Raw genomic sequence first — 19,617 nt, 5'->3', positions numbered from 1 at the left:
CTTGAATGGTCTTGATGCTTGTAGATATTCATCAGTATTTGTGCATTGAAGAGTTAGATATTAACTGTAGTCTTCACAGTCTGGGCTTGTTTGTATCTGTCCTTCTTAGGAAGACTTTCCAGGCATTTGAAGGGAATTGGGCCCCAAACCCACTAACCTTGTGGTTTTTGCAGACTCATAGAGGTACTGCCTTGGTGGTATTGGATAAGATCTGGAAGAATTCTCTGTATTACCAGGCAGATACTCTTCTTTCTCCTTTCTCCCAAAGAAATAGAGTCTGTCTTTCTGTGCTGAGCCACCTGTACCTGGGGGTGTGGTGATGCAAACACCCCTTTGGAAACCACCACTAGCATTGCATTGGGTCAGACCTGAAGCCAGCTTGGCACTGTATCCTTATCTTCAGGGCAGTGAGTTCTCCCAGACCCTGGACATGTCCAGAGTAGCTGTCTGAAGCCAAGGATTAGAGTCAAAAACCTTAGCAGTTTACCTTATGTTCTAATTTACTGCAGCTAGGTTGACACTCACACTGCATTACAAACTCCTTCTTACTCTTTCTTCCCTTTTCCACAGGCACAGGAGCCTCTCCCTGTGACCACCACCACTTTTGGTCCACGAGGGTTCTTCTAGGTCACTGCCAGTGTTTACTTAAAGCCCAAGGGCTCTTTCATCATCTTATGATGAGTGCTGCGAGGTCTCAGACTCACCCTATAGGGTAGTAGGCTTCTCTCTGGTCCAGTACAGATTCAGAAATGTTGTCCAAGAGCCTAGGCCTGGACTCAGAGACTCCATGTGCCTGCTTGTTTTTTCCTACTATGGCCAAAGTGGTACCTTAGGTGCAAGGCAAAGACCCCTTTACTTTTCCCTCTGCTGTTTTCAAACAGAAGTTGTTCACCTTAGCCACCACAGCTGGAACTGTGCCCTTGAAGCCAGCATTTCTCAGACCATAAGGCCCATGGTATACTCCCTGGTTATTGCTGCTGATTATTTAGGCTCCAAGAGCTCTTTAGTCAGCAGATGATGAATCCTGCCAGGACTGGGTTATTTCCTCCAAGGCAGTGAGTTCCCTTTTGGCCCAACGTACATCTAGAAATATCCAGGAGTTAGGGCTTCACAACTCTGCCCAGTGTCCTGTCCTACTATGGCTGAGCTGGTATCTAAGATGTAAGACAAAGTCCTCTTTACTCTTCACTCTCCTCTCCTTAAATAGAAGGGAGAAGTTACTTTTATTGTTGTGAACTGCACTGCCTGGGGTTGGTGGAGGGATGGCATAGGCACTTCCTTAGCCCTATGTGCTGGTGTCTCCCTAGGTCACGTGCCAACCTTGTCTACTGGCTCTAAGCCCAGCCTAGCACTAGGATTTGCCTAGGAATTGCAGTGCTTGTGTCCTAGACTGCCTTTCAAGTTTACTGAGGATCCCAGAGCACTTCAGCCTACAGTGTAGTGGTGAGGCTTGTTGAGAGACTCACATTCCAACCTCTGGGATGGGTGATTCCTTTCTAGCCGGGGCTGGTCCAAATGCCCCCTCAATGTGTGGGCTCTGGCTGAACCCCACACAGCTTTATTTTCCACTCTTACAAAGCAGCACTGAGTTCAATGTAAAGTTCCTCAGTCACTGCCCTCTCCCTTCCTAAAATGCACAGATTTTCTATCTGCAGCATGGCCACTGCCATGGAGTGGAAGAAGGGCGGCGCCCATGATTGAAGACTTTCTCTTCTGCCCTCCTCAGTGTCTGTTTCAGCAGTAGGAAGTTAAAACCAGATACTGTGATTGTTCACCTGACTTTTGGTTCTTGTGACAGTGCCTTTCTGTGTGCAGATAGTTGTTAATATTCGGTGTTCCAGTGGGGAAGACAAATGGTGTAGGCTTATATTCTGCAGTTTTGCTCTGTCCTTCATCTCTTATTCTTTTTATTGCATTATTGTATTAGTCTGTTCTCCTAATTAAGTCTCCTATTAGTATGTCTCCTAATAAAGACATACCTGAGGTTATAATTTATAAAGGAAAGAGGTTTAATTGACTTACAGTTCCACATGGCTGGGGAAGCTTCACAATCATGGTGGAAGGTGAAGGAGGAGCAAAGTCACATCTTGAGTGGTGGCAGGCAAGAGGAAGTGCTGAGCTAAAGGGGGAAAAGCCCCTTATAAAACCATTAGCTCTTGTGAAAACTCACTCACTGTCATGAGAACAGCATGAGGGTAACTGCATCCATGAGTAAATTACCTCCCACCAGGTCCCTTTCATGACACATGGAGATTATGGAAACTAAAATTCAAGATGAGGTTTGGGTGGGGACATAGCCAAACCCTATCAATTATGTACTTAAAAAAACTATCATCCGGTTCAATACCCTTTCAGTAGATATCTTATATGTTATTAAGCCATTGATTTTAAATATTATATTTTCTATTTCTAGAATGCTATTTGGTTCATTTTCACCTCTGGTCAATTTTGATAATTATTCTTTTCTAGTTCTTTCATCTTATTTATCACATATGTATTATATTCTATAGCTGACCATTTCAGTATGTGAAATTTTTGTGAGTTTTATTCTTCGGTGTTTTTATTTACTAATTCTTGTTCATGGTGGGATGTTTCCTTTCACATTCAGTAATTTATAATTTTGAATTTGTATTTCTTAGAGCTTCATCTGCTATAATATTTGGAGGCCTGAGTTGAAGGTGTACTTTTACAGAGGGAATTTATATCTGCTTTTTTCTAAATATTTATATCTGCCTGTATTATTAGAAACCCAGGACCACTTGATTCTGCATTTTGGATGAGGATCTGGAGTTCATAGAAATTGTACAGTTTTGCCTTAAACTTACCATATAAGTGTAGAATTATGGTTAGACATTCTTAGGGGGATTTACTTTTTTCGCTCTATCTACAACTAAGACCTAGTTAGACATCCTTTCCCCTTCTGTGCAATGTGTTGTTACTGTTGTTTCAATTTTCACTGAGGATGTTGTCCTTTAGAGGTTTTAGAGTTTTGCAGGGGTCCCTCATCTAAGCTTTCAGCTTGCTTAGACTTTAGACTGTCTTCTGCCCCACTGCCACTCGCACCTTGAGTGGCTGGTTAAAGTCCGGGCCCTAGTCTAGCATGGGTTGACAGATTCCCTGGAACAAATACCTGTTCCAAAGCTAACCCCTGGGGTTCATACTTTCTGTCCTCCCCTTTCGCTGAGGCTGTGGGGAATTCTATTTCTTTTCCCTCACAATCCTGAATTAAAATATTCTTCAGTTTGTTTTCAGAATGAACTGAAGCATGCTATATCAGGAAGGATTTTTCTGAAATCAAGTCCAAAATTTTGTGAAAAGTGTAAGGGAATCAAAGTAGTAATCAGAAGCCTGGTTGAAAAACAGCATGAGAATGAGCAAAATTAGATTATTTCAAGAAGTATTTTTAAGGAAGGGAAAAAATAAAATGTTCAAGCCCCACATTGAAATATTTTCTTAAGAGCCGAATCAGTTTCCAGTTTTTCATTTCCTTCAAAATTGTGCTGTATATTTTAAAATTATTTTTTTGTTTCCATTTTTTCAGTATCTACGTATGCCAGTCAGATTAAAATTCAAGTGCATTCCAATCATTCCATCTTGAAGTACATTCAGATCACATTGATATTCAGTGTTCCTCAAACCTCCTTAATAATGTACTTATCTACTTTAGATTGGGTTAATTATATAATAGACTTTTATATAATTAAAGTCAGGTGCAGTGGCTCATGCCTGTGAGCTCAGCACTTTGGGAGGCTGACGTGGGTGGATCATTTGAGGTCAGGAGTTCAAGACCAGCCTGGTCAACATGGTGAAACCCCATCTCTACTAAACGTACAAAAATTAGCTGGGCATGGTGGTGCATGCCTTAATCTAAGCTACTCTGGAAGCTGAGGCAGGAGGATCGCTTGCACCCGGGAGATGGAGGTTGCAGTGAGCCGAGATCATGCCACAGCACTCCAGCCTGGGCGACAGAGCAAGACTCCATCTCAAAAAAAAAAAAAAAAAAAAGAGTTTTTACGTTGTATGTTATTTTATAGTGATATTTCTATTTCAGGTTGAGATTAGAATCCCACATTAGAGATCACATTTAGTATAGGGTGACAAAATTGCTACCTTGATACTACTCAATTGAAAACACGCACACACACACACACACACACATACACACACACACGACCTACTGATACTTGTTAGATTCTTGAGAGACGAAGAAAAAGAATGAAAAAAAAAAAGAGACAACTAACATTTGTGTAGCTGAAAAAGCATCATCTTTGGAATCTTCCTTGAGCTTCCTCAAGGCAGAATCAATCTCATCCTGCACTACTCACAAAATGTCCTAGATTTTCATCCTGTGTTCTTCCCTCCCTCCACTTTTTGCCCTCAAAAGAATTCCTAAACATCTATATTTTCAAAGTACTTTGCTAGGCATTGGGGATACAATGGTGAAAAAATAGATGTGGCCTACATTTCCACTGAATTTACAGTTTATTATGGGAACTAGACAATTACATAAAATTGTAATGTGGTATTATGAGTGCTGTGATAAGGGAAATATAGATTGATGTGGAACATCCAGGAAAAACACTAAACTTCAGGGGCCAGGGATGTCTTTATAAATGCAATTATTTTAAGCTAAGATTCGAGATACAGTACATGTTCATGGTTCTGAAAGCATACTGTTTAGACCTACAGAATCACAGGGGAATTTGTTAGAAATGGAAATTCTAGGGCCTAATCTCAGGCTACTGAATCAGAAACTCTGGGGATGGGGCCCAGAAATGTGTTTTTAAACTATCTCAGCAGGTGATTCTTATTCACGCTGAAAATTAACTAGTGGCATATCTATATGGCTAGATTAAGAGTGCTAGGAGTTAGATCCTGCCAGGCAGAGAGACCAGCCTTTGAGACTCCCTGTGGAAGAAAGCAATATGAAATGATTATGAAAGAGTTCAGTATGCCTGGAGCATAGGGTATGAGGTTTGGAAGAGGGTTGTGATGGGCAAAGGATTGGATGGAGAGGAAAGCAGGGAGAAAAGATCATCTGGGTTTCTTAAGCCACATTAAATTTTTTTTTTTTTGCTTTTAAATTTCACTTTTAGTTGCATGTAATAATTGTACATATTTAGGGGTATGGAGTGATATTTCAATACATGAAATATCGTATGTAATGACAGAGTAATTAGCCTATGTATCACTTGAAACATTTGCCATTTCTTTGTGTTGGGAACATTCAAAAATCCTCTCTTCCAGTAATTGAAAATATATAATCAATTATCATTAACTATTATCACCCTACTAAATAATACTAGGACTTCTTCCTCCTATATAGCTGTAATTTTGTAGTCATTCACCATATCCTTCTCTCCCTGATCCCCTGCCCAGCCTCTCATAACCATAATATTACTCTCTTCTTCTATGGGACCAACATTTTTAGCTCACACATATGTGAGAACATGTGGTATTTATCTTTCAGTGCCTGACTTATTTCACTTAACATAATATTCTCCAGGCCCATCCATGTTGCTGTGAATGACAGGATTTTATTCTTTTTTATGGCTACATTAAATTGTTTAGATTTCATTTATCATAAATGTTTACAGACAGCCCCCAACTTATAATGATTTAATTTAACAATTTCTCAGCTTTAAAATGGTGTGAAACTGTTGCAATTTTGATATGCTTCAAATTTTGAATCTTGATGTTTTCCCAGGCTAGCGATACGTGGTATGTGAGATAGTCAATGCTTTATCATAAAATAGGCTTTGTGTTAAATGATTTTGCCCAACTCTAGGTTAATGTAAGTGTTCTGAGCATATTTAAAGTAGGCTAGTCTGGGCTATGATGTTTGGTAGGTTAAGTGTGTTTTGGATTCTCACTCTGTCACCCAGGCTGGAGTGCGGTGGTGCGATCTCAGCTTACTGCAACCTCCACCTTCCTGGTTCAAGCAATTCCCCTGTCTCAGCCTCCCGAGTAGCTGGGATTACAGGTGCCCGCCACCATGCCTGGCTAATTTTTTTGTATTTTTAGTAGAGGTGGGGTTTTACCATGTTAGTCAGACTGGTCCTGAACTCCTGGCTTCAGGTGATCCACCCACCTTGGCCTCCCAGAGTGCTGGGATTACAGGCATGAGCCACTGCACCCGGCCTAAATGCATTTTCAACTTATTAGATACTCAATTTATGGTGGCTTTATCAGGAAGGAGGTAACCCTATTGGAAGTCAGGGAGCATCTGTGTTTATACATCTGTCTCTTCAAATAGAATGTGAATATATGAGGGCCAGGATGATATTTCCATACCTCAGAATATCCTTCAGCTACTCTTGGCCTATAATTGGTGTTTAATAAATGCATGCTGATTAAATGAGCTTCTTGCATAGTCAAAAAAGCCTTGTGAGGTAGGCATTACTTCTCTTATTTTATACTTAAGGAGAGCTAAAGCTAAGAGAAGGTGACATACTAACGTAACAAAATCAAATGGCTATTTATTTATTTATTTTTGAGATGGAGTCTCACTCTGTCACCCAGGTTGGAGTGCAGTGGCATGATCTTGGCTCACTGCAATCTCTGCCTCCTGAGTTCAAGCAATTCTCCTGCCTCAGCCTCCTGAGTAGCTGGGATTACAGGCATGTACCACCACGCTTGGCTAATTTTTGTATTTTTAGTAGAGAAGACGGGGTTTTGCCACGTTGGCCAGGCTGGTCTCGAACTCCCGACCTGAGGTGATCCATCTGCCTCAGCCTCCCAAAGTGTTGGGATTGCAGACGTGAGCCACTGCACCTGGCCCAAATTTCTATTTAGAAGCAGAGGTATTTTATAATCCCCAAGACAATGGATTTTTCTTTTAGAATCTCTTCTTTATTCCATGTTACCTTTCTGTTAGGGAGGGCTGAGATTACAGAAAATATGTATGAATATATAAAATGTGAGCATTTTTTTTAAACCTGTAAGCACTCCAAATACAACTGTGCTTTCTTTTTTCTTACTTTTTTTTTTTCAGACAGAAAAGGGGAGTGCACTTCATGAAGCAGCTTTGTTTGGAAAGGTGGATGTTGTACGAGTTCTGTTAGAAACAGGTAACTATTGTGATTCTGCATGGAGCTTATCCTGCCAGATACCATTTCTATTTTGGGAATAGACAAAGGAAAATAACACAGTTTTCTTCACAAATCACCCTCTTGCCTTTACTCTAAAATGCAGATACGTATTCATATTATGTAGAACTGAGCTTCAGTATTTAGATAACATTGATATCAATGTGCAACTTCCTTTATGCAATAGATGTTTTAAGTACAAACCTCTTAGTTATTACAATTTTATGCATTTAAGTACTTTAGAGATAAACTACCAAAAGAAAAAGGAGATTTCTGCCTTCTGTAAGACAGACGAATTGATCCTTGAGAAATTGTCACAATTGTTTAGTTTATTGAAGAACATAATAGTTTTTCTATGTTTTCTATTGTGAACTACAGTAAACAGAGATTTGAGCTCCCTCTCCTTAAGGTAAATTATCCTAGTTAGTTCATTAACTGAGTAACTATTGTTAGTAGGCTACAGAAATTTATTTTAAAGGGAACCTTTCAAAGGGAGTGTTTTGAAGGAACAATAAAGTTGGCTTATTTATTTTCATATGTACTTTCTGATTGAAATGAAATAAAACTAGAATTGAGGTCAGATTTGTTTTAAAGATCAAAAGGCATGGGTACAAATTCATGTTTGAAAACAACTGATGGAAATTTTTCATGTTATGGAATATAGTGTGTTTATTTTCCTCTAAAAAATAAAATGAAAAACATTGGCAGACTTTTGTATTATGATTGTATTTGTACACAATTTAACAAAGTTAAAGTTTCATTTATATTTAACTTTGTCATGCAGTGTGGTGTTACAACAGATGAGTTGAGGAAACCACCTAAATATTAATATGTGCTGGTCACCCATTCCTATGCAAATTTAAACATGTATTTAATAATCTTACAATGGACTAATATTTGGGACCAGATCCTGTAAACTGGCTATTTTTTTTTGCAATTATGTGTTTGGAAAATTCATAAAATTTTTAGGGCGGTGAAAGCTATTTGTTATGTTAAAATAAGTTATTTCATACAATATATATTTCCACAACTAAAGTAATAACAGGTGTTTTAGTTACATGCTTCAATAAGTTTGCTCATCAGGTGGATGATGAATGTGACTGACAAATACAATCTAGGATAAATAAATATTATGGAGTATTTGACCTTGTATTTGAATAAATTCTATGTGGACAACAGTTCAAAATAATCATCCTTTTCCAACTCTGTGAATATTCAAGTGTTCTAAGACTGTTCTTATGTTACTTACATGGTACATGATTATAATCTACTAAATATTTTTACCATATTATACAGAGAATATAAATCACATGACCATTATACTTTAGGAATTCACATTCTAAATCAATAACATTTTTCAGTGTGATAGTGTGCTATTGAGTTAAGTAGTTATAACCCAAAGATATCATAGGGTTGGCTGGGTGCGGTGGCTCACGCCTATAATCCCAGCACTTTGGGAGGCCAAGGCGGGCAGATCATGAGGTCAGGAGATCGAGACCATCCTGTCTAACACAGTGAAACCCTGTCTCTACTAAAAATACAAAAAAAAAAGAAAAAAAAATTAGTTGGGCGTGGTGGTGGGCACCTGTAGTCCCAGCTATTTGGGAGGCTGAGGCAGGAGAATGGCGTGAACTTGGGAGATGGAGCTTGAAGTGAGCCGAGATCATGCCACTGCACTCCAGCCTGGGCAACAGAGCAAGACTCCGTCTCAAAAAAAAAAAAAAAAAAGATACCATAGGGTCCTGAAAAACAATCTTAAGCATTGGGTGGGTGCCCTTTGAGAGTTAACTTGTGATCAAGAATGTTCCTAATCTTTGGTAACAATAGGCCCCTGCCTTCTTTCTTGCTAAAATCTTGTGCGTGCATGTGTGTGTGTGTGTGTGTGTGTGTAGAACTTAATTTTTTTTTAATGACTTTTAGTGCTTGGTCTGTATATGTTTTAGTGCTTGGTCTGTATATATATAGCAGTTAGATACTGATAGTATCTTTTGAGGACACTTCAGTGGTATATATCTAGTGAGTTTTTCTTTTTCTTTCAGGAATTGATGCCAACATAAAGGATAGCTTAGGTAGAACTGTCTTGGACATTCTGAAAGAACATCCATCTCAGAAATCTCTCCAGATTGCAACACTCTTACAAGGTAAACAGTATTGAATGATGGATGAGTTTGCCTTAAAGTTAAGATAAGATTAAAACTGTTATAGTTTTCTTTTGGATTTTGAGTTGGTGTTTACTTTTGAACAAACTTACTCGTTTTATTTTTTATGGTAGACTTTTAAACTAAATAATAATATCTTTTAATGTTTTATTTTTGGTTTTTAACTACTCAGTAAGTATTTTAAAGAAGTTAAAGTGTTTATTTACTCATTTGATATTAGAAGTATTTTTAAAATTCATATATATGTAGTAAATATGTAGTTATGAGCTGGAAGTTAATAAAGCTACAAAGTAGTGATGATTAAGTATTATTTCACATTTGAATAATACTTTGAGTGTTTTCAGGGATTTGCTACTACTTTGGTTTCTATGACCCTATGAAGTAAGATAAGTCAGATATTATTTTATTTTTGCACATAAGGGAAACTGAGGCTCTGAGAGATTTGATTTGTTCAAATTCATGTCTCTTAAGTGGCAGAGCTTGTATTTAAATGTTAGATTATCAATAATAACAAAAATTGTATTTAGCCAAAAGAATACAGATTATTTCCTTCCTAATCCAATGGTGTAAAATAACTCAGTCTTACCAGCCTTAGTTTCTGGTAAAAGTCATTTAAGTACATTTGTTGTTAGTGGCAGTTACTCGCTCTATTGAAGGTTTGACAACTATCTAGGTATGATTTTTGTTATTTGCAGTTTGCATACTTCACCACTTGAACTAAAACTTTTATAAAAAATTAGATTTAAATGCTTTGCCTTCCTGTTTGGTGATTAGGCCTGACATGTAGCATGTTACTTAAAAACCCCAGATGTTTTTTCTCTCCTTTAGCTTCTACCCTATTCAGCAGTGATTATTTCCTACACTTGTTATGGATTGGCTGCAAGTATGACAGAGGAGGGTGGTAGATAGATTTTATTAGGTGTCATTTGGGAAGCTGAAGAACAGCATTATTCTGCAGGGAGATAAATTAATTAAAACCAAGTCAGGCAGGGAACATGTAGATACAGTAGTCAACAAAAGCCAAGGAGGAATAAAAAGAATAGAAGCACTATATGCGGCCATTGTCCTCTCTTCTCTATTTCCAAAACATTTCAGGGAAGTTCAGGCCCCTACAATTTACTTATCAATAAAGAAGTTAATTGCAAGTCAAATGCATGTAGAGATGAATCAGAGAAGAATCCAATCATAGCCTTTTATATAAATTAAAATTAAAATTAAATTGAATAAAAGCTAAAAAATAAGAGTGGCACATACTATTTTTATCAGTCTTCTCCCTCTAGGCACTTTGTATTTCATATTGGATTTTGAGTCTCACTGAATTTTGTTTGTGTGTGTGTGTTTTTTGTTTTTTGTTTTTTTTGAGAGGCAGTTTTGCTCTTGTTGCCCAGGCTGGAGTGTAGCAGTGCGATCTTGGCTCACTGCAATGTCCACCTCCTGGGTTCAAGTGATTCTTCTACCTCAGCCTCCCAAGTAGCTGGGATTATAGGCACTTGCCACCATGTCTGGCTACTTTTTGTATTTTTAGTAGAGAGGGGATTTTACCACATTGGCCAGTCTGGTCTTGAACTCCTGACCTCAGGTGATCCAGCCACCTTGGCCTTTTAAAGTGCTGGGATTGGCCGGGCGCGGTGGCTCAAGCCTGTAATCCCAGCACTTTGGGAGGCCGAGACGGGCGGATCACAAGGTCAGGAGATTGAGACCATCCTGGCTAACACGGTGAAACCCCGTCTCTACTAAAAAATACAAAAAATTAGTCGGGCGAGGTGGCGGGCGCCTGTAGTCCCAGCTACTCGGGACGCTGAGGCAGGAGAATGGCGTAAACCCGGGAGGCGGAGCTTGCAGTGAGCTGAGATCCGGCCACTGCACTCCAGCCTGGGCGATAGAGCAAGACTCCCTCTCAAAAAAAAATAAATAAATAAAATAAAGTGCTGGGATTACAGGCAGGAGCCAAGGTGCCCAGCCTCTCACTGAACGATTTTTTTTTTTTTGAGATGGAGTCTTGCTTTGTCACCCAGGCTGGAGTGAAGTGGCACCCTCTGGGCTCACTGCAAGCTCCGCCTCCCAGGTTCATGCCATTCTCCTGCCTCAGCCTCCCAAGTAGCTGGGACTACAGGTGGCCGCCACCTCGCCTGGCTAGTTTTTTTTTTTTTTTTTTTTTGTATTTTTAGTAGAGACGGGGTTTCACCGTGTTAACCAGGTTGGTCTCGATCTCCTGATCTCGTGGTCCACCCACCTCGGCCTCCCAAAGTGCTGGGATTACAGGAGTGAGCCACTGCACCTGGCCGCCTCTCACTGAACTTTTAAAAACTGAAGCATGTGTGTAATGTGTCTTTTGGGAAAAGCAAAATAAATGTCAACCACTAGAAAAGGGGGTGTGACATAATCATGGACTTTTTAAAAACATACTGCATTGGTTTATCTACGATGAAGTGTTGTTTACATAGGAGCAACTATCTTCGCTCTCCTAAATGGTCAAGATTAATTAGGTATGTTAATTTGTGACAGGGCATACAGGACATCTTTGAAGTTCTCTAATTACTGGCAAATTTCAGAATGTGAACACATCATCTCTGTTCTTTGCATTCCTGGATTTCCCTGGTAGAAATTATTTGAATGTTATGAGGACATACTTGTTTGGCATGAGACTACAAATTTTCTTTATTAGATTTTAAGAAAAAGATTCTTGAATAAAGAAGTATAAGCAAATGATCTGTATGAAAAGGGATTTGTTAATTTAATCTTTATACAGAGGTTACGAACTAGCCACTTGTGGGCTGAATGCTTTGGCACATAGCACACATGTTTTGTTTATATCACATATTTTGAGCCCACATTGTGTTTCCATAAATATTGGATTAGCTGTTAACATTTAAAAATCTAGAATTTGGCTGGGCACGGTGGCTCACGCCTGTAATCCCAGCAGTTTGGGAGGCTGAGGTGGGCGGATCACAAGGTCAAAAGTTCAAGACCAGCCTGGCCAACATGCCGAAACCCTGTCTCTACTAAAAATACAAAAAAAATTAGCTGGGTGTGGTGGCACGCGTCTGTAGTCTCAGCTACTTCAGGGAGCTGAGGCAGGGGAATGGCTTGAACCAGGGAGGTGGAGCTTGCAGTGAGCCGAGGTCACACCACTGAACTCCAGCCTGGGCGACAGAGTGACTCCATCTCAAAAAAAAAAAAAAATAAAAATCTGGAATTTTAGTTCAAACTCTGGAGTTTTGGTTTCTCTAAAAGAAGTTTTATTTCAGGGATGAACTTTAGGTTGGTCATTTTTTTCTCTGGTTAAACATGGTCTGTGAGGCTGAATATTGTTTAACATTTATTTCTACATTCAGATGCTGTTTTCTTTGTGATTAAGAGAAAAGAGAGATGTTTTCTTGTCTTACATTTATCTGGCTTTGCCACCTATTAGCTGAATGAACATGGGCAAGTTAATACTCCCCCTTTACTTGTAATCTTTAAAACTTAGATTGTGCTTGTGTCACAGTTTTGTAAGGATTAGATGAGTTAATGTATACAAAATACTTACAACAATGCTGGGTCCATAGTAAGCAATATTTAAGTTTAAGCTGCTATTCCTAATATTATATCAAAACTGGAAAAATGAAAAATAGGCTGAGTATAGGACATTACTTAAAGCATAATGGCAATGAACATTATTTCTTTGTGGAAATAAAGTTAATATGCAAATTGTAGTTATCTTACAAGATTACAGCACCATTTTAAAATGAACTTATTCCATTTCATTCATTTATGTTACCTGGCTGGTTGTGGTGTCCATCTGAATTTGACATTCCTGTTTTAGGGTTTAAATCTATTCAAAGCATCTTTCAGACAGTTTAAAATCTTCAGATGGAAAGTAAAGAGAACAAGGAGTTTATTTTATCTTCAATAGATGAATTTAGTTTTAAGGAAAGAATGTTTTAAGTTTAGTTTTTAGAAGAAAGGGGTTCAAGAGTTTCTCCCAAATAATCTGGTGTCTTTTTTTTAAATTAAAAACTTTAAGGTCATTATGATGTTCTTTTGATATGTTTGGTTTTTTGAAGTTCTTTTGAAAACTTAGGATATGAGAAAATAAATGCAAAACTGATCACCAGAAGTAAAACATAAAATGTACTGGTTTTAAATAAATGAATTCAAGTATGTAATCTCAAAAATGTATACACACAGAGTATTTAGAAGGTGTGGGAAGATCTACAGTCCTTGAAGAGCCTGTGCAGGAAGATGCAACACAAGAAACACACATTTCATCTCCTGTTGAGTCTCCCTCCCAAAAGACCAAAAGTGAGTACCTAATTATAAAGCCCTGGAAACTATGCTAGACTTGTATGTACAGTTGTGAAAATTTCAAGTCTAATAGGTTATATCCTGTACTCTATATTTCATCCATTTATAAGAGCTCCTGTTACTGGTTAGGGCTTCTCAGCCCTGAGATACAGTAGTGAGCAAAGCAGAAAACCATTCCTGCTGTAATGAAGTTTATCTGGAGTATATATTTCTTAAATGTGTTTTTTTCTTAAATGTGTTTTTCCCCAGCTTTATTGAGGTTTACTTGGCAAATGAAAATTGTATATATTTACAGTGTACAATTTGATATATACTTTGTGGAATAATTGCCAAAATCAACTAATTAACATAGCCATCATCTCACATAGTTTTTTTGTTTGTTTGCTTGTTTTTGTGGAGAGAACACTTAAGATAACTCTCTTAGTAAGTTTCAGGTATAAAATAGAATATTATTAACTATAGTCACCATGCTGTATTTTAAATCTCCAGAATTTATTAATCCCCTGTAACTGAACCTTAATACCCTTTGATCAACACTTTCTCATTTCCTTCACTCCCCAGCCCCTGGCAATCACCATTCTACTCTCTGTTTTATGACTTTGACTTTTTTAGATTCCACATGAGAGATGTGGTATTTGTCTTTCTGTGCCTGGTTCATCTCACTTAGCATAATGCCCTCTAGGTTCATCCATGTTGTTACAAATGGCAGGATCTCCTTCTTTTTTAAGAATGAATAATAGTCCATTGTTTGTGTAGTATGTATATAAATGTACACACCCACTGCATTTTCTTTATTCATTTGACAGTGGGTTTGTTTTCATGTCTTGGCTGTTCTGAAGAATGCCATAATGAACAGAAGTATTGGGGGAACCTGACCCCAATATTTCAACGTAGGTTCTTTCTGTTTTCCCTAAGTGTCAGCCAGTCTGAGAAATAAAGAGAAAGAGTACAAAGAGAGGAATTTTACAGCTGGGCCGCCAGGGGTGACATCACATATTGGTAGGTCCATGATGTCCACCTGAACCACAAAACCAGCAAGTTTTTATTAGGGATTTCAAAAGGGGAGGGAGTAGACGAACAGGGAGTAGGTCACAAAGATCACACACTTCAAAGGGCAGAAGGCAGAGCAAAGATCTCATGCTTCAGAGGAAACAGGGCAAGGGAAAAAGCAAAGATCACAAGGCAAAGGGCAAAATTAGAACTACTGATGAGGGTCTGTGTTCAGCTGTGCACATACTGTCTTGATAAACATCTTAAACAACAGAAAACAGGCTTCGAGAGCAGAGAACTGGTCTGACCTCAAATTTATCAGGATGGGATTTTTTTCCCCACCCTAATAAGCCTGAGGGTACTGCAGGAGACCAGGGCATATTTCAGTCCTTATCTCAACCGCGTAAGACAGACACTCCCAGAGTGGCTGTTTATAGACCTCCCCCCAGGAATATAATTCTTTTCCTAGGGTCTTAATATTTAAAATTCCTTGCTAGGAAAAGAATTTAGCGATATCTCTCCTACTTGCACATCCATTTATAGGCTCTCTGCAAGAAGAAAAATATGGCTCTATTCTGCCCGACCCCACAGGCAGTCTGACCTTATGGTTGTCTTCCCTTGTTCCCTAAAATCACTGTTATTCTGTTGTTTTTCAAGGTGCACTGATTTCGTATTGTTCAAACACACATGTTTTACAATCAATTTGTACAGTTAACACAATAGTGGTCCTGAGGTGACATACATTCTCAGCTTATGAAGATAACAGGATTAAGAGATTAAAATAAAGACAGGTATAAGAAATTATAAGATTATTATTTGGAAACTGCTAAATATCTATGAAATCTTCACAATTTATGTTCCTCTGCCATGGCTCCAGCTGGTCCCTCCGTTTGGGGTCCCTGACTTCCCGCAACACAGAAGGGTGCAGATATCTTTTCAAGATACTGGTTTCATTTACTTTGAATAAGCACTCCAAAGTGGGATTACTGAATCATATGGTAATTCTGTTTTTAATTTTTTGGGGACTCTCCATACTGTTTTCCGTAGTGGCTATACCATTTTACATTCCCACTGACAGCATACAGGCTTCCCTTTCTCCACATCCTCAGCAACACCTCCTATCTTTTGTCTTTTTGAGAATAGCCACTCTAATGGATGTGAGGTGATAACCCATTGTGGCTTTGATTTACATTTCCCTGATAATTAGTGATGTTGAGCACCTTTTCGTATACCTTGGGTCATTTATGTGCCTTTTTTTTGAAGAAATGTCTATTTGGGTCCTTAGCGCATTTTAAAATTAGGTTATTTGTGTTTTTGCTATTGAGTTATGTGAATTCCTTATGTATTTTGTGTATTAACCGCTTACCAGATCTATGGTTTGCAAATATTTTCTCCCATTCCTTAAGTTATCGTTTTAGTCTGTTGATTGTTTCATTTGCAGTGCAGAAGCTTTTTAGTTTGATCCAATCCTGTGTGTTTATTTTTGCTTTTGTTCATATCCAAGAAATCATTGTCCAAACCAATATCAAGTTTTTTCCCTATGTTTTCTTCTAGGAGTTTCATATTTTCAGGTCTTAATGTTCCAGTCTTTATCCCATTTGTGTTGATTTTTACATAGGGGATGAGATAAGGGTCATATTTCATTCTTTTGCATGTGGACATCCACTTTCCCAACACTATTTATTGAAGAGACTATCTTTTCCACATTTTGTATTCTTGGAACCCTTGTGAAGAGCTACAGTAATCAAAACAGTATGGTACAGGCATGAAAACAGACATATACACCAATAAAACAGAATAGAGTCCAGAAATAAATCCATGCATCTATAGTCAGCTGATCTTAAATATGTTTTTAAGTCAGAATAAAAATATTAAAATCTGGAATGTAATTGCTGGAAATTTTTTTCAGAATAAGTTACAGGTATAAGGTACCTTTCTGAGACTGTTTAGAAATGTGCATATTTTCATGTAATCTACAAAATCTTCATGTTTGACAGATGATGTATATTATTTATCTATTTCTTTTGTGTTTTTGCTTTATATCATATACCATAATTCTTAATGTACTGTTTACCTATATTATTATTTGTTTAAATAACTTGTACTATTTCTGTTTATTGAACCTAGGAAGAAGGTTTTCAGCACCATTTCAAATTTGCTAATGAATTCTGTTAGTGAAGTAAAATACCAATGAAAGATTATGGAAATTAAATGCTATAATAAGTGAAGCTTTGGGAATTGTAATTCTAGATGCTTTTATGTACTATGTATACATAACCTTACAATAATTATTTATATTTTGAAAAAGAATAAAAATAGGCAAAATTATAATCTCTTTTGTCCATTAATGTTGTTGTACTAATTATGGTTGAGTACCTCATTTTCAGCAGAATAGTGTCTGACTGCTTAATCTTGTTGTATTTTGAGTTCTATCACCATAGCAGTCATATTTTTATTGCTTAACAGTAAGTTTTAACAATAACCTTTCTTGAAACTTCTGAAAAACTTATTCTCATAGGTGAAACCGTCACTGGAGAATTATCAAAACTCTTGGATGAAATAAAACTCTGTCAAGAAAAGGATTATTCATTTGAAGACTTGTGCCACACAATATCGGACCACTACTTAGATAATTTGAGCAAGATTTCAGAGGAAGAACTTGGGAAAAATGGAAGCCAGAGTGTAGTAAGTAAGGCGGGGGGAAATGAAGACAATGTGTCTGCCTTTTCCAGTTCAGTATGTACACCTAAGAGGCAGGGGATGTGGCGCATTATCAGATTCCACCACTGTAAGATGTCAGTTTCCTTATTGCACTTTTCCTGACGTTCTTTGGGGTTTTACTCTCAGTGCGTGTGTAGGGGAAGGAGTGCTTTGACAGATCACTTGACAATCTCTCCACTGTTAGACTCTTTCTTAAACACATGGATTTTTAATAGTGTTGTTGTTGTTGTTGTTGTTGTTGTTGTATTCCTTAGTTTTACTGGGCATAGTGATGTTGGTTCCCAAAAAAAGACAAAAACCTTCCTTTTGACTATCTTCCCTATTTTCTCTATGAACTCAGTCTAACAGAGCAGAGCCACATGTATGGTTTCCTCACTTCCTCCTTAAGTAATAGTAGGAGAGAAATATGGAAAGTTCAGTCTGCATATTTTTATAATATGCAAATCCCAAGAGGTTTCTTTTCAATAAGCTCAGAATCTTAAGCATGAGTTAGTTCCTGTGACAACCCCTTATGATAGTGTTCTTTGAAAATATTGTCATATAAAATATTAAAGGTTATATGAGGCAGAAAAGCAGATGATATAGTTGAGTAAGAGCGAGTATTTCTATTTATTAGGAATAAGAGTTTACAAAGAGGAAAGAGGGAAGATAAGATTAGAAGGATAAATTGAGGTCAGGCCATGGGTGATTCTTGCTCATTTGAATTTTTATATGAACACAATAGCAAGAAAAACTAAGAGAATAAATCAGTTTAATATTACGATTTGTAAACCTACTTTTTGTCCTGTACAGGAAGGATTTATAGTATATGCTGGTATTAAAGGAAATACATTATTCTGATAAGAAATCTTTTGTCACTTTTAGAACTTAATTTGTTACAGATATGTCATACTTTATTCAAAAGCCAGTAATAGAGTGATCTGTGTTAAGTATGTCATATTATTTGTGAAAACTAAAAAAAACTTGCTAAGTATAGTGACTGTCCATTACGAGAACATTTACTTAATTTAGTTACTTAAAGTAAGCGGTGACACTGTTTCCTGGGATAGCCCTTGCTAATCTAGTTCCATGGCTAGTTCTACCTCCTAGGCCTGCTTTTTTTGTTTCATTTTGTTTTTGTGCTTCACTTTTTCTTGCAAAAACATCCCATTATTGGCACCAATAAAAATTCTTTATGAATAACTATGAACAGTTGTATATGTACTGAGGTTTTAAATACCTGTAGGTTTTACCAAATGAAATTTTCATATTAATGAAATATTTATAATAGTAACTTTAATGTTGGGACAAAATCCTCTGTTAAAATACCTGAAACAGGTGTATGCTATCTCTAGATTACCAATCAGTTACATTTTAATATTTCCTTGAAAGTTAGTTAGAACTTAAAACTTATTTGTTCTATATAAACAATACATAGTATTTACTTTTTAAGATCCATCCACAAATATTTATCTAAACTGGTAGCTTCTGGCCTTCTACTTGTAAAACCACAGATATTCTGAAAGCCCTAATTTTTTAGACCAGGATCTCCAAACTTTTTTGTTGTACATACCATTAGTAAACAAATTTTGAGCAAATATCCCTGATTATTTCTTATATATATATATATATATAGCAAGAGAGAGAGAGAGAGAGACTACATTTCTAATAATATTTGATGTAAATTATGAGACATACACAACAAAAGAAATTCAAATTGAGGAAGGTAGAGAATAAGTGTAAAACAGAAGCTCTAATTATTTTTCGTTTACTCAATGAATATCTTGTATGTCCTGGGATCTGTATGTGCTGCTTGGAGACCATGATTCAAGCTTCTGTCTTTCAGGAAGTGATGGCAAAGACTTTTGACTTTGAGAGAGTGACAATAGTTTGGGGAAAAGATGTTCAAGTTTTTCTGTAAGCCAAAGACTGTATTGTGATAGTGGCAAGAAAGAAATTAATACTCATAAATTGAGCATTAAGGTTTTGAAATCTGAGTTCATACTTCTCTAACACCACTCCTCGTTCCTGTGACAAACCTTCACAATAGTGTTCTTTGAAAATATTTCCCTGTAAAATGTTAAAGATTATGTGGAGGCAGAAAAGCAGATGGTATATATGAGTAAAAGCAAATAATTCTGTTTATTTGGAAGAAGAGAGTTTACAAAGGGGAAAGATGAGAGATAAGATTAGAAGTCTAGTTTGAGGTTAGGTGGTGGATGATTTTGAATGTCAGGCTAAGAATTTTGGTATTTATTTGTTTAAGAAATGAGAAAAATCTAAAGGATTTTGGGCAGATAAAAGACATAATTGGAACTGACCTTTCAGAAGATGAATCTGATAGAGACCTATTAACGAATGTTTAAAAAGTAATCAAATTACTTTGACCCTTT

The 19,617-nt window shown here is 37.2% G+C and overlaps 1 protein-coding gene across 7 annotated transcripts in view; it reads left to right on the top strand.

Moving 5' to 3' along the window:
• The window catches only part of ANKS1B (ankyrin repeat and sterile alpha motif domain containing 1B), a 1,351,669-nt gene that overhangs the window by 291,831 nt on the left and 1,040,221 nt on the right, over positions 1-19,617 (top strand). For 6 of the 7 annotated variants that reach the window (XM_023182451.3, XM_023182286.2, XM_023232645.2 and 3 more), the window contains exons 5-8: positions 6,995-7,070; positions 9,128-9,229; positions 13,418-13,531; positions 17,043-17,209. The exons of the other annotated variant lie outside the window; for it this stretch is intronic. In XM_023182451.3, the coding sequence (XP_023038219.1) occupies positions 6,995-7,070; positions 9,128-9,229; positions 13,418-13,531; positions 17,043-17,209 (459 nt within the window). The remainder of the gene's footprint in view (positions 1-6,994; positions 7,071-9,127; positions 9,230-13,417; positions 13,532-17,042; positions 17,210-19,617) is intronic. 7 annotated transcript variants of the gene reach the window in all.

Source organism: Piliocolobus tephrosceles, chromosome 10 (assembly GCF_002776525.5).
Source record: "Piliocolobus tephrosceles isolate RC106 chromosome 10, ASM277652v3, whole genome shotgun sequence".
Lineage (NCBI taxonomy): Eukaryota > Metazoa > Chordata > Mammalia > Primates > Cercopithecidae > Piliocolobus > Piliocolobus tephrosceles.
The sequence above is the reverse complement of the archived record's forward strand: the minus strand, read 5'-3'. Positions and strand labels throughout refer to the sequence as shown.